Raw genomic sequence first — 14921 nt, 5'->3', positions numbered from 1 at the left:
AAAGAAAAATACGGAAGTTTCTACTGGTCTCCTGATGTGGCAACAGAGGCGCCACTATTCTTATTCAATAATCTCAGGTTTCTGTCACAAATCAAGTCTACATCTAAACTTCTTGCAGTAAAATAATTCACACTGCTTGCTGGAGTTCTGAAGGATTCCTTTATATAGGAAATGCTGTCTGGCCTGGGAGTAGAGATCTCCCCAGTGAAAGCCATTGCCCCAGACTAGGCATTACTAGACATTAAAAACATATTGTAAAGAACAGTCCCTGCAATGCAGCCCTTAAGTAAAGGGGGCAATACCGGAGAAACCGGTGAAATTTAATCATGGAAGCTTTAGGGTGTGGAAGAGGTGTGGGGGAAGGGAGAAGAAAATGGAAAAAAAGCAGAGAAATATTAAGAAACTTCCCTAAGATCTCATAGAGAGCACTGGCAGGCCAAAAATGAACTCACGTCTCTTGGGCCCTAACCACAAAATAACTCCCTCCAAATCCAAGCTCCCCAGCCAAAAGCAGGCAGTAAAGAGTAGCAATTAAGGAGAACTCTGAATCAACACTTTGAGCTAACAAGAAACTTTATTACAACAGTATGTATGCAAGCACACGAGAGAGAAACTGCTCTCTCATGAGATTTAGCATCACCTGATTAAAAGCAAATCCCTAAACCCCTTAAATGTCAGTTATCTTTATATTTTCTTTGTAAGGAGTAAGATGCAATCAGCATTAGTCTCAGAGGTCCACTCTGCCTTGCAGATACTGAAAGCACCTTACAGGTTTTAATTCCTGCACAGTCAGGCTCAGCCCTTCTTTCAGTCTTCTTCTCTCACTCCTTTATACTGTCCTAGTTCAGAGCCAAGAAATAATGAATTTAACTCCTGTCTTTCCCTTTTGCATAAGGAACTCAAGGTGTATCTTACAGAACTCCTAAGTTTAGTCAATGTTAGGAACTGCTTTATGAAAGGACTATTTAAAGAGCACGAAAGAGGAGGACCTATGTGTGACTGCCCCAGTCAGCTACTACTGACCAATGACTCGAACAGCAATGAGAACATAGCTCACTACTGTCTGTCTGGGAGACCCTCCTGTCACAGAAATACAGGTACTGAAAGAGTATCTGAGAAGGGCAACAAAAATCAAAACATGGAAGAGCCTCAGGAACAGAAACAAGTTAGACTGTTTCCTTAGTTCAGAGAAAGACTAAGACATTATGATATATACAAGTCCATAAAATCATCAGTGGAAGGGAGAATGTGAACATACACTCCAAGGAAAGAGTAATCACTATTATCTTTAAGTACAAAATTAAAAGGCACCAACTGATAGCAACTGTACCTCTTCCCTTGGTGGGGACTCAAGCTATGGAACTCCCTAACATTGAATGCTATGACTGCTATAAACTTACAAGAGTTTGAAGTGCATGTGGACAGATAAATAGATAGATAGATAAGATAGACAGACGTTAAAAAAAAAATGCACAGTTTCATGCAGAAAGTCCTGAAAGCGACAACTGCTGTGGGCTGGAGGAGCACATGAGACAAGTATCACAATATGCTTTTCCCAAAATTGAATTATTTCTAGGTAACTCCAGTTGGTCACTATTACAGAGAAGATGATGGTCTCTGTGAGTGTTCAACAGCAAGGTTGTGATTGTGTTCTCGGGTGCAAAATGAAGTGATAAATATCTGAAGAAATTCAAGAAGGTATTAGACACTAGAAAGCAAATACAATATTAATACTTAAGTTGACAATGGCAATGCATACATCAAGGCAGGTTCAAGCTATGGATTATTATTCCTCACAGCACAAAACAGGAATTTACACAGGTAATAATTAGAACTGTTCTATTAAGTATTGCTCCTATCATTAAGAAAAAAGTGGGGGCATTTTTGCTTTTTAGAACTCTGAAAGCATCAAATAACCAAAAGAATTATTAACTGAATGCTTTACCCATCTGCTATACTTCAGTGGTCCTGTGAAACCCAATGCTTCTATTATCCTGGTGAAAGTGCCCACTTTCTCTTCAGATGGCTGCATGGAATCTTTTGCAGAGAGATGCTGTAAAACCAAAATATCACATATTTCAGTCTTAGCAATTAAAACTGAGAAATCAGTTTAGTCAGAAAAGTTACAAGTTTAATAGAGAATTTTAGGGGCTTTGCTTCCTTTCTTTTTTCAACAAAACAAACAGATATTTAGGTCTTCTCTGCAAAATATTACACTGTTTCTCCTATGGGCTATTCTTCTGTTTATGAATGCAAACACTGCAGAACTCTTTTGACAAAAGCATCCCATTGGAAGCTCAGACTCAAATAGTACAGAAACTTGCTTTCCAAAATATGGCTCCCATTCTAGATTCCCTTTTCAAAGAAATGCCACGATTCTTTTTTCATTATTCTGCAAGTCTGCCTAGACACCCTTCATGTCACTCCTGGCTTGTTAGACCTACCACCTTGTCATCCATTACTCTCCCAGATCTGCTCTAAACATGATGCTTGTGCAGGTACAAGAAGGGGGGCACAAGCAGGCAGGAGTTCTTTACTTCCATACATCTCCTTGCTTTCCTTCATTTTGTCTATCCATATCAAAATAACCATTTAAAATTATTTATCAGTATTTACCTCTAACTCTACACCAGCAAAATACCCAATCAGGCAGACAGCATACTGGGAGTGTGATTTCTATGCAAGCTTTACCCATCCATCCCTAACTTTCTTTTTCCTCCTGTCCTCTCATTTCTCGTGTATACATTCCATTTTGCCATTTCCCTCACACTGAGTTAACAAGAGCAGGATCAGGATATATATTAGTTGAAAGACACCAGCTCCCTTGGATTAAGCACTAAACTGATCTTATGGAGATGATTCATGCTCCAGAAAACTTCTGTTCCAAGACAAAAGACAATAAACATAAGACATGCAGAGACCACAAATTAACTGTACATATGAACAGTAAATAAATTATTACATAATAATTAGTAGTAGCAGATCGTATGACGATTTTCAATGTTTAACAGACAGCAAAACTGTGCATCACACATTATTCCCAAGCTAAAGAAGCAGGAAATATTTTGCCACTTCATGTATGGGGCAGCTTCTGTGTTCCCCTTTTTAAAGAAAGGCACATCTGCCCCCACCTCAATAATTCTTAACTTAGTATTTTTTCTCCTTGCAAAGAAGCCCTCAGGCTTCTTTGAATGAATGAAGATTCATTGGAATCACCCCAGATAACCCAACTGTAACTGCATCTCCCTGTGCTAGCACTTAATTTTCTGGAGAGGAACAGAAAGCACTTCTCAAATGACTGGATCCATTGCTCACACTATACTAAAACATTTCATATAAAAGTTGAAACACCTCATACATGACTTGAAAAGTGTTTTGTACCAGTATCTGTGTAATCCCTAGCACAATGACAATAGCACAGACAACAAAAAACCCAAACTCTTCTAACCTTATGTGTATTGGAGAATGATCTGCTTTGATGTGTAATGGCTCCATTGGCTTGAATCAATCCACCAAAGGACTCAGATAGTGTGAACTGGCCAGGCTTCTGTCTCTAGCAAAAATGATCAATGAAAACAGGAAAAAAAACAAACAAAAAAAACCTAACAAAAAAGGTGAAGAGACCATTGACACAACTTTACACCAATTACCCTCCGTTCCTTTGGTTTGCTTCTAAGTGAATTACAGCTTAGTCTAATCCTGAAAACATTAAAAAAATCCACAAATTTCTTATCATAACTGTTGCAAACAAAACAGTTCTCCATGATTAATGCTCCACAACAGACATTTTGTAAGGTTTGTAAATGTACTGATGGAATTGACTGAAGAACACTCCATACTGATGGAATTGACTAGAGAACACCTGTCGGCCCCTTTAAGGCAACCCCTTATTTTCCATGTGCCTTAGCATAGTTTCCAGGAGGAACTGCTCCATGATTTTGCCAGGCATTGAGGTAAGACTGGCTGTCCTGTAGTTCCCTGGGTCTTCCTTTTTTCCCCCCTTTTAAAAATTGGGGCTATACTTCTCCTTTTCCAGTCAGCAGGAACTTCACCAGACTGCCACAACTTCTCAAATATGATGGATAATGACTTGGCCATTTCATCTGCCAGTTCCCTCAGGACCTGTGGATGCATCCCATCAGGTCCTATGGACTTGTGCACCTTCTTAGATGGTCTCAAACCTGATCTTCATATAATCTCTATCTTAGAGCTACTGCACAGAACTATCAAGTAGGAGTGAACAGGATCTCTAGGTAAGAAGCTGCTCACTGAATAGAACACTTATCATAGCCTCCCAGCACAGCCAGATTAACAGCAAAACTTGTTATCAATAAATTCAGACAAAGTAAATATACTGGTTACATCAGAGCACTCATCCCAGAAGTCTACTGAATCCACTGGTAGCTCAGAGTAAGCCCAACCTTATCAATGAACTTCACAACTGCTCATTTCCCTCTCTACTCCCCACACCTTATGCGATTTGATATGGAACTGGTGTTTTAACAGTATGGTGTGTCACAAAATCACAGCCAATTTTCCCAGGGTTGGAAGTCTAATCTGAGAAAAGACATCCAAGCCAAAAAGCTCACAGGCAAGCTTCTAATTCTGTAAGTCATGGCTCTATGATACAAGTTGTAATACACATGAAGATAAAAAAAGGCTTAATCTCTCATTTCATTGTATGCAACAAGGAAACACCAACAGTACACTATAATTTGTTCAGAGAGCCTGCAACTACTCCCACTTCCTACACAGTTTTCCCCTCATTATCAACTGCTCTTACAAGATGTTCTAGTTAATCTTCTACGGGTAGACACAATCTAACACCATGCATCCTGTCACAGAACTGGAAGCAAAAATGCAAAGCTGTACTTCCCACTGACAGCACTACTTAATGTTGTGCTGTGCCAGGTAAATACACCATCAGTATTAGAAAGTCCAACACTATTGTATAGTGGAGATGTTCTATTAAATAAAGTGCTGGAAATCATATGCCATCATGACTAGCTTGTAACAGCTGCTTTGGAAAAATGACCTACATTTGGAGTTCCATGTTTAATCTACTCACAACAGACCATTTAGATCCATTAAAAGACTGGAATGAAGACAACTGTTTATTGAAGAGTGGAAGCTCACACTTTTAGCAGAAAGCTTTTAAGTTGCCTTGATATTTCACCAATACACAGACAGTGAAGACATCGCTTTTGGAAGCCTCTTTATTTAAAGAAAAACCCCAACAAACAACAAAACCGTGAGGTTTTTTACTAATTTAAACTTATCCCATTTTTTACACACTTTAACATACTCTGATATCCTACCTGGAAAGTACTGTAGAGCATCTGTCTACACTGGCCTTGGACTGTGGTTGTCTGTAGTAACCCGCTGCATGCTGCTATCCATTGAGTTACTCCCGTCTGGCAGCTCTGGAACAGAGATCAGCAATGAAGAAAAGGACCCTAATACCCAGAAAACATTGAACTGTCCTCCTGCTTCCACAAGTTTTATTCATTTATGCCACAACCCTCAAATGAAACTCCCAACTTGTGCTTGAAAGCAGCATAAATTCTGGTTTTAAAAGAATCTTGTCTGCAGTACAAGCACACAACCCAAGTTTGATGGCAAAGCCAGAGCAGTCAAAGGAAAAGGTGGGCTGTCCACATCATAACACTACACCACAAGTTTTATTACATAGAATAAATTCAAATGCTTAAGTAGAATTTTTCAATTGACTGAGTGGTCTATAAAAAACCCTAATCCCACTCTTAGCTTCTTATGCATCTTTGTCATACTTTTCTCAGGCACAGCTAAGAATTTCAATATTTCGAAAGCATATATTGCCCCAATAAATGTCAGTGAAGATAATAACTTTCTGTAATGAAAATGTCAGATCATACGGAAAAGAGGCAGGGTCTTCTTTGCCTGCACTGTCTTTGCACCTTTCATTTTGTGCAGTATTCAAGTTAGTACAATTTTGCCTCCATCATACATACTCTACATTAACACTGGAAATAATGTAGACATTATCAGAATGGATATGCTTCTTTCTACTAAAAACAGCTTCATTTTCAATTTGCCACAAAGATGATTAAAGAAACTGAAGCATCCAACATACAGCTTAGCTTTGAGAAGACTCCAGTGAAATCTCATTAATTTGTGTAAATACCTCAAACTCTTCTTACTGGTGCCCAGTGAAAGGATAACTATGAGACTAGTAGATGTGCCCAAAGATTAGGAGGAACAGATACAAAGCCAACTTGAGTTCCTGTCCCCTGCTTCCTGTACCTGCAGAGTCACTACTGTCCCTCAGTACTGTCTCCTCAACACCTCGCAGAGGGGCACTTGTAATCCATTTAACAAATTTAACTGGGCTTTTAATAACTGTGAGGGCACAGATGCCCTGCCATAACAAATGTGATTAGCGCTCATTACTACTACCTCTCCTCTTCTACTGTAGCAATACTAAGTTGCTGCTCTTCCTCCATAACACCACTACCCAGCAAATGAAATTATGAAAATGATACCAAAGACATTTCAGCTGTGTACCACAAAGTACTTCTTGAGGTAATCCAGTGCTCTGATATAACCAGTTTAACAAACACTTAAGTGAGAAAGAAAAGACAGCATTTTTAATAAATAATTATTACAAGATTCCAAGGCACCTGACAATTTTTTCAAGCTTTTTCTCTGTAATATGAAGGAAAACATGCCTAGGTTGCACTATGTGTTAGAGCTTGAATATGTGGAGTTTATAGCTGTTGAAAAGCACTACTGCAACAAAACTGGACAGAGACATGAAAACATAAAATACGCATATTCACATTTAAAAGGTGAGGTGTGATAAACAATAAAGAAAAGACAACAGCAGAAGGTACTGAGCATAACCTGAACAGGATTACTCAGGAATAGCCCACAGAGTGCAAGCACCTCCTGCAGCCAGCTGCCTTGTTAAGATACAGATGAAAGGATATCACTATAGTCTTCCAAATCCTCCTGGCAACCATTAAGAAAGCCCTAGGTACCAATCAAGCTATTCATCAAGATCTCTTCTTAGGTAAAGAACAACTTTAATGATACACTTTAATGATAACGGTAGTAAAAACTAGTAGAGCTGAAATGTCTGGACAATAATCATGACTGTATCATATGCTGCAAGCTCCTGAGGACTTAGTTTGCCAGATGAATGCCAGAAGCAGCTGGGAGAGGAGTTACCCAGGGACAGGTAAGCCTAAGAGACGAAAGTCTTGCACCTTCTGCAAGCAGGTTCTCATTGCAAACTGCACCCCGGGGGTACAGCTCTGCAGACAGCTGAACCCACCTGTGCTGCCACAGCTCTACTGCTCCAGCATTTGAAGCATAGTAGACAAGAAAAACGCTGGAAGAGACAATGGCAGGCAACAGTGAAAGGACATGAGCAAGAAGAGTCGGAACAGGAGAAGAAAGCAGGAATTCCACCTCACTGCATCTGGGTTGCTCTCAGGCAGGTTTGCTTTCAGTCACCTTCAGGTTGAGAGCTCAAAGGACACGACACAGCATGCCTGTAAAATCCACACCCTGAGACATCAGTTCCAAGACCTTAGTGAATTGATTTCTTAAGCGGGCACTGACTAAAGGCCTTTCATCTTCCTGACAGATGTGTACCCACCAGGCCAGCCCTGTATTTGCGTTGTGATGGAATATCAGACTGTCCCTGGTTAAACCACGACACAGACCCAGGAGGAAACTTCTTTCTAGGCTATATACTTAAAAGTGGTACTCAGCTACAAAGACCTGAAGGGTTAACAGAAAGGACAAAATGCACACAAATGCATGAAAAAGGAGTTGTGTGATACATAATCCGTTCTCAAAGGAACCCAATCTCTTCCACTTAGCACGATCTTTACATGAACCTTGTTATCAAACACCTCTCACGTCAGAGGGGAATCCACAAGCCACAGGACACACAGGCAACAAGAGAAGTACCAGACTGCAGAAAACCCCAAACTCTCAAGCCCCGATGAGGAGCACTAACGCCCTTCACGATTCTTGTATAAACTCAAACTCTGAAGGACAAGCTGCCCCCCGTTTCACCACAGAGCTCTGCCGAAGGGCGGGAAGAGACACTGGTGCCACCGCCCCCCCCCCCAGCCGGTGCCCTCACTCCGCCGGGCAGCCTCGTCCTTAACTGGGACAGGGCACGGGCGGCCCGCGGGCACAGCGGAACCGCGCGGAGCAGCGCCGGGCGCTGCAGGAGCGGTGGTGCTCGGACCTCCCGCAGGGCCGCGCCCGCCGCTCATCCCCGCGGCGGAAGAGGCGACCCCGGCCGGCGGCACTCACCACGGCCCGCACCAGCGCCGCCATGGAGCCTCCCGCCGCTTCCGCCGGCGCGGCCCCTTCCGCCCGCCGGCTGCGCATGCGTGGGGCGGGGCGCGGCTGAGGGGAGCGTCGTTGTGGGGGGGAGATGGGCTGGAGCTTGGTTCGGGGTCGGGAGGGGTGGCAAAGCCGTGCTGCCCGCCGTGGCCAGTCCTTTCCTCAAAGGCTGCACCCGTAGGAATCGGTGACAGCACAGAGGGCAGCGGTGGTTTCCCTTGGCTTCGACCTGGCCATTCTGGTTGCTCCAAGCAGACGGCATCTGTGTGAGCCCGCACAGGTGCCACCATGCGGATTTCATAGCAGTAGCATCAGGAGAACATGGCAGGGCCCCTCGTGCCGGTGCCCCACAGGCTCTGGTGTCAGCGCCCTGCTGCCAGGAGCAGTCCCAGCTGCTGCTGCTCTGTATTCCCTGCCCCTCCTGCTGGCACCTGCTTTCATGAGGACACAGAAGGAACCTGAGCAGCAACCCGGCAGGTTATAAGGAGCTGGCTTGTTTTGCCACGTTGGTCTTACTCTGGATCACATCCACATCACCTCACAAATGTTAGTCCTGGTACGCAGAAGGCTGGTGCAGATGTGAGCAAGAGCAGCTGGGGAAGAGAGCAGAACCGCTCTGCTGGTTTAAAGGGCTTGGGGAACTATAATATTCTACTCCTCTCTTTCCCAGCATATTTACTGGGATGTCAGCTTCCCAAGAGGGCAGTAGCAGCCACTTTAATGGCCCTGAAACTCCAACAGTAGTCCTTAGAAATCTTTCATATGTTCTTAAATATCAGGCCTCGGGGGGCCAATGGAATCATCTGCTTGGACTTCTTTTCCACAGGCACCCCTGAACCCTGTGCTTGCAGTCAGTCTTTTCTGAGATGTTCTGACTCACCACAGCTATCTGCTGAAACAGGTTTAACTGAAAACCTGATGTGTTTAAGTGAACAAGTTGTTCTGATGTGGGGCTGGATGCCGAGCAACACAGGGAACTGTAGATCTGTCAGGGACATGCTACATTTCATTTCGTTCTTGAGCCTGTGGTTGGCTCTAGGGAGGAAAGTTAAAGCTAACTCTGCTTCTTCCTGTTTGGTTAGCTGTCCTGTGTGTATTAGACTCAAAGCAATATTAAATGCCATTGTTAAAAGCATATCTTTTGTGAGAAGGCGATGGAGAATGATTGCACCTTTCTGAAGCCTTCTCTTTGCCATTAGTGAGTTAAAGTCATTAAAAGTGATGAAGCTCAAGAACCCTACAGTGCGTATTTGCACTTCTGTCAGTAGCAGGAGTCTCATGGAGGTGTGCAATAGTCTGTCCACCATAGCAGACACTTTCTAACTCAGAGCTGCATATATGAGTATGCTGGGTGCCAGTTTCTGACACTCACCTGGGTTTGCGTCACCTAATCCTCCACAGGAGGATTTTGACACCTTTCAGTTGGAGAAAATGACTGTCTTACCTATGACTCCTCTGCCTCCATAGAATAGGTGTTTCATCCCTCTGATCATGGCCTCCTCTGGCCTCGCTCCAGCAGCTCCACGTCCCTATTGTGCTCTTGCCCCAGAGCTGGATCAGGGCTGCAGTGGGGGTCTCCCCAGAGCACTGCAGAGGGGCAGGATCCCCTCCCTGAGCTGCTGCCCACGCTCTGGAGGTGCAGCCCAGCACATGGCGTGGTTCTGGGCTCGAGCACACATTGAAGCTGGGTCATGGGGAGCTTCTTATCAATCAACACCCGGAAGTCCTTTATCTCAGGGCTGCTCCATCCAGTCTCTGACCAGCCTGTAGTTGTGCTTAGAATTGCCCTGTCCCAGGTGCAGGATTTGAACTTCATGAAGTGCCACACGAAAGATAGGAAGAGAGGCATAGGCCCCTCAATCATAATTGTGATGACCACCCTCAGTATGAAAAATTCAGATTAAAATCCCTAAATCTTAACCAGGGCAAAATTTGAAGATTGATAGTATTGCACAGAAGTACCCTAGCCTAGGTCACTGGACATTCTCCATGGGGAGAGCGGGACAAAGGCTCCGTATTTTGCTGGTCTCAGAATTGTACCCTGTCAAATCTGTGTATTTATCTACCGTGAAACTTCAGTTTTGACTAACTGTCATTTTTACATGAAGAAGTGGTGTCAAAATGTTCCAGGTGGACTATGACACGTACATGATTTGCTGTGTTCTAGGTTATGGTAGAGACTGAAACTTGCTTCTGGGTTGTTATGTTATTCCTTGATTGGCATAGTTAATTACAGACATCTGCAAATCCTGTAGGTGTGCAGCTGAAAAGATCATCTAGACCATCCTCCACTTCCAGTACTAAACATACTAAGACCCGTCTGGTGCATGTTTCCCTGACCTGCACCTAAAAATTTTGGTAAAGGGGTTCCCAGCTTCCATCTGAAGCTTGTTCCAATCTTTCACTGTGAAAGTTTTCTCATTCTTAACATCAAGATGCTCAGTGTGAGTCCCATTCTTCTCCCTTTAATGTCAAGTTCCTAAAGGTACCAGGAAAGAGCAGAGTATGTCTAATACTTTAAGAAATCAGCCTCAAGCTGTTTGCTGTGAGAAGCATTGTAGAGATGAGGAGAAACTTGGCTGGATGTTCTGGAGATGAGGTTTCCTATCACAGCTCTGCAAGATTTTTCGCATATAACTTGTATCATATTACTTGTTTTTTCACCTGGCTAATGGATATACACGTATTTCCTCAGAATAAGAAAAGAATTAAACAGTTTTGATTGTTTGTTTTGGATTTTTTTAAGTATCTTCTTGTAGTGCCATCAGAAATAAGCACAAATGCGCACATGGAGACTATGTTGTCAAAAACACGAGACATGGTATGGTGAGCCAGCAATCCAGGTCCTGTGTCCCCTCTGCTTATCTCTGCCTTGAGGAGCACTTGTGTCTTTCAGAGTGAGCAATACAGTACTGAAAAGACAAAGGGCTACACCCAAGAATTTAGCACAGTGAGAGCTGCCTGATCTGTAAAGCTGGAACCTCCAGGTTAAATCTTTCCTGAATTTTCCACTGTTCAGACTTCAGAGGCAGGCACCTGTATGACCTCCTCTGGTATTTTTTAGTTGCCACATTTCCTCCTCTCCAGCAGTGATGATGTTCTGTGCAGACCACTCTGCAGTCAGACTTTCTGTGTGTAGCTAACCAGGAAACACATTTTCTGTGTGTGTTTTTAATCTGTGTATTTTTGACCACTTTCGAAAGACTTTCCTTCACTGCACAGAGGTCCTTGGCTGTTGTGCTCCTGAGATTACATATGCATTTAACCTCTCCCAAGCTGGCTCAGTAATCATTACTACATTTCTAGTTCTTTTTTTGACTTAATTAACAAGGAATGGTAGCTACCTTTTAAACAAAGGTGTTTACAAGTATTTGATGTTCCTGTCCTTGTAATTTCCTATCTCAATTTTATTTCAGAATTATCACAGAACATGCTTTTCCCATTTTCACACAGAAAAGCAAGCTGATCACTTTTATGTTGGCCTTTGGGTTTATATTTTTAAATGTATCTATGTGGGTTAATCAACCATTTTGAAATACTCGAAATATATAAAACCCCATAACAACTTCTCGTATTTTTCTCTTCTCATTCATGAAGAATTAAAATCAACTTGATAAGGCAGTTGTTAGCCCAACACCTGCTGGGGAGAGCTCCCTCCTTCTGAGAAACAAACATACTTTAGACTACGGCAAAAGTACAGATCTTTTAACTTCAGTCTTTCCTCTGCTCAGTCTAGAATTCCTGTCTAAGTGCATGTATCAATTTTCCTTCTTAACCACCTGCTTCTGCTTCTGCAAAAGAAAAGTCAAAAGAAATCTCATAATCATATGGGGAAACAGGATCTCTCCATGCTACCTGGGACAAGCAGGGCTGGGGCGCACCAGATAACAAGAGGAAAAGTAGTCCATATGGGTATTCCAGGACCCTCTGGAGATCATGATAAAGAGAAACCCAACTGAAATGCTCAGCTCAGGTCCAACAGGTCTTGTTAACCCTGGTTCAGTGCCAATACTGCAAGACTGCCAGCTGGCCCCTGCAGCTATTTGAGTGTCTTTGCAGCAGACTTTCCTGGTGCTTCAGGTTCTGAAAGAGCCTTGTATGTACCCAGAGAGCCAGTGCAGGTCTCGCACTACATCCTGTCTAATGCTCCCTTTTAGGACTTGAAGCATAGATTAGTGATATCAGACCCTTGGAGCCATGGTACATGTGGAATGTCTTCTTCTAGAAGGATGTCCCTGCACTGCTCTTAACAGAACTCCGAGTTCCAGAAATGCAGTGAGGGGCCATCTAACCGCATGGGGAAACCCGAGTTCCACTGGATTTTTAGCTCTGTCTGGGTGCTGAAGGCAAATGGCATTTTTAAGGTTGAACTGGTAGTTTATATATACTTCACTTTTGCAGAATTTTTCTGCTTTGCATATGGAGTGAATTTCATAGAATCATAGAATAGTCAGGGTTGGAAAGGACCTCAAGATCATCCAGTTCCAACCCCTCTGCCATGGGCAGGGACACCTCACACTAAACCATCCCACACAAGGCTTCATCCAACCTGGCCTTGAACACTGCCAGGGATGGAGCATTCACAGCCTCCCTGGGCAACCCATTCCAGTGCCTCACCACCCTAACAGGAAAGAATTTCCTCCTTATATCCAATCTAAACTTCCCCTGTTTAAGTTTTAACCCGTTACCCCTTGTCCTGTCACTACAGTCCCTGACGAAGAGTCCTTCCCCAGCATCCCTACAGGCCCCCTTCAGGTACTGGAAGGCTGCTATGAGGTCTCCATGCAGCCTTCTCTTCTCCAGGCTGAACAGCCCCAACTTCCTCAGCCTGTCTCCATACGGGAGGTGCTCCAGCCCCTGATCATCCTCGTGGCCTCCTCTGGACTTGTTCCAACAGTTCCATGTCCTTTTTATGTTGAGGACACCAGAACTGCACACAATGCTCCAGGTGAGGTCTCACAAGAGCAGAGTAGAGGGGCAGGATCGCCTCTTTCGACCTGGTGGTCACGCTTCTTTTGATGCAGCCCAGGATATGGTTGGCTTTCTGGGCTGCGCGCGCACACTGCAGCCGGCTCATGTTCATTTTCTCATCGACCAGCACCCCCAAGTCCTTCTCTGCAGGGCCGCTCTGAATCTCTTCTTTGCCCAGTCTGTAGCTGTGCCTGGGATTGCTTTGACCCAGGTGTAGGACCTTGCACTTATCATGGTTGAACTTCATAAGGTTGGCATCAGCCCACCTCACAAGCGTGTCAAGGTCCCTCTGGATGGCATCCCTTCCCTCCAGCATATCAACCGGACCACACAGCTTGGTGTCATTGGCAAACTTGCTGAGGGCGCACTCAATCCCACTGTCCATGTCAGCGACGAAGATGTTAAACAAGACCGGTCCCAACACCGATCCCTGAGGGACACCACTCGTTACTGGTCTCCAGCCGGACATCGAGCCATTGACCACAACTCTTTGTGTGTGGCCGTCCAGCCAGTTCTTTATCCACCAAGTGGTCCATCCATCAAATTGATATCTCTCCAATTTAGAGAGAAGGATGTCTTGTGGGACAGTGTCAAACGCTTTGCTCAAGTCCAGGTAGATGACATCCACTGCTCTACCCCTGTCCATCAGTTCCGTAGCCCCATCATAGAAGGCCACCAAATTGGTCAGGCAGGATTTCCTCTTAGTGAAGCCATGCTGGCTGTCACCAAGCACCTTGTTGTTTTTCATGTGCCTTAGCATGCTGTCCAGGAGAATCTGCTCCAAGATTTTGCCAGGCACAGAGGTGAGACTGACTGGTCTGTAATTCCCTGGGTCTTCCATTTTCCCCTTCTTGAAAATGGGGGTTCTATTTCCCTTTTTCCAGTCTTCGGGAAGTTCACCTGACTGCCATGATTTTTCAAATATGATGGCCAGTGGCTTAGCAACTTCATTCGCCAGCTCCTTCAGGACCCGCGGATGGATTCCATCAGGTCCCACGGACTTGTGTGCTTTCAGATTTTGAAGATGGTCTCGAACCAGATCCTCTCCTACAGTGGGCCCAAGGTCTTCATTCGCACAGTCCCTGCATCTACCTTCTAAGACCTGGGTGGTGCGGTCAGAGCCTTTGCCAGTGAAGACTGAGGCAAAGAAGTCATTCAGAACCTCAGCCTTCCCTTTGAGATCAAGTCCAGCCTTAGGGTGACTTAACAAGCTGGAAAAGGACTTCTAGTGGAAGCTAATTATATTTTTACCAACCTACAGATGTTTAGTGCTGTCCATAAAACTGAATACTCAGTTTGAGGTGTCAGTGTGCATACATTTGCTACCATGGTTCCCCAGGATAAATGCTATTTAAAAATATGAAAATAAGGTAATATTTCAATACAAGTACAATCTTTAAAATGCATGATGGACCTTGACAGATTTGGCAAGTATGGAGATCGATTCCCTGATCTGGAATTCCTTGGCTAGGGGTGAAAAGTCATCCTTTCTCTAGTCTCCAGAAGGGAGTTACCTCTCTCCTGCACCAGTGCTGCAGGAGTAAAAGCAGACATGAAGCAGAACAGGCTCCTCAGTGCCGCACCTCACTGAGTTTGGTGAAATC

At 44.0% G+C, this 14921-nt stretch overlaps 1 protein-coding gene across 5 annotated transcripts in view; it reads right to left on the bottom strand.

Annotated features, from left to right (window-relative positions):
- LOC136020619 (ubiquinol-cytochrome-c reductase complex assembly factor 1) overlaps window positions 1-8421 on the bottom strand; it is a 39477-nt gene extending 31056 nt beyond the window's left edge. Inside the window, exons 1-4 of one of the 5 annotated variants that reach the window (XM_065691877.1) lie at window positions 8314-8421; window positions 5319-5423; window positions 3449-3553; window positions 1946-2053 (exon numbers count right to left, since the gene is read on the bottom strand). In XM_065691877.1, the coding sequence (XP_065547949.1) occupies window positions 1946-2053; window positions 3449-3553; window positions 5319-5423; window positions 8314-8391 (396 nt within the window). In that variant the 5' untranslated portion in view covers window positions 8392-8421. Of the gene's footprint in view, window positions 1-1945; window positions 2054-3448; window positions 3554-5318; window positions 5424-8162; window positions 8239-8313 lie in introns of those variants that run through there. The other 4 variants (XM_065691878.1, XM_065691881.1, XM_065691879.1 and 1 more) reach the window with 4 other exon arrangements.
- Between the last annotated feature and the right edge of the window lie 6500 nt (window positions 8422-14921).

This window comes from Lathamus discolor, chromosome 11 (assembly GCF_037157495.1).
Source record: "Lathamus discolor isolate bLatDis1 chromosome 11, bLatDis1.hap1, whole genome shotgun sequence".
Taxonomy (NCBI): Eukaryota; Metazoa; Chordata; class Aves; order Psittaciformes; family Psittacidae; genus Lathamus; species Lathamus discolor.
Note: the sequence above shows the minus strand (reverse complement) of the source record. Positions and strands in the feature narration are given on the sequence as shown.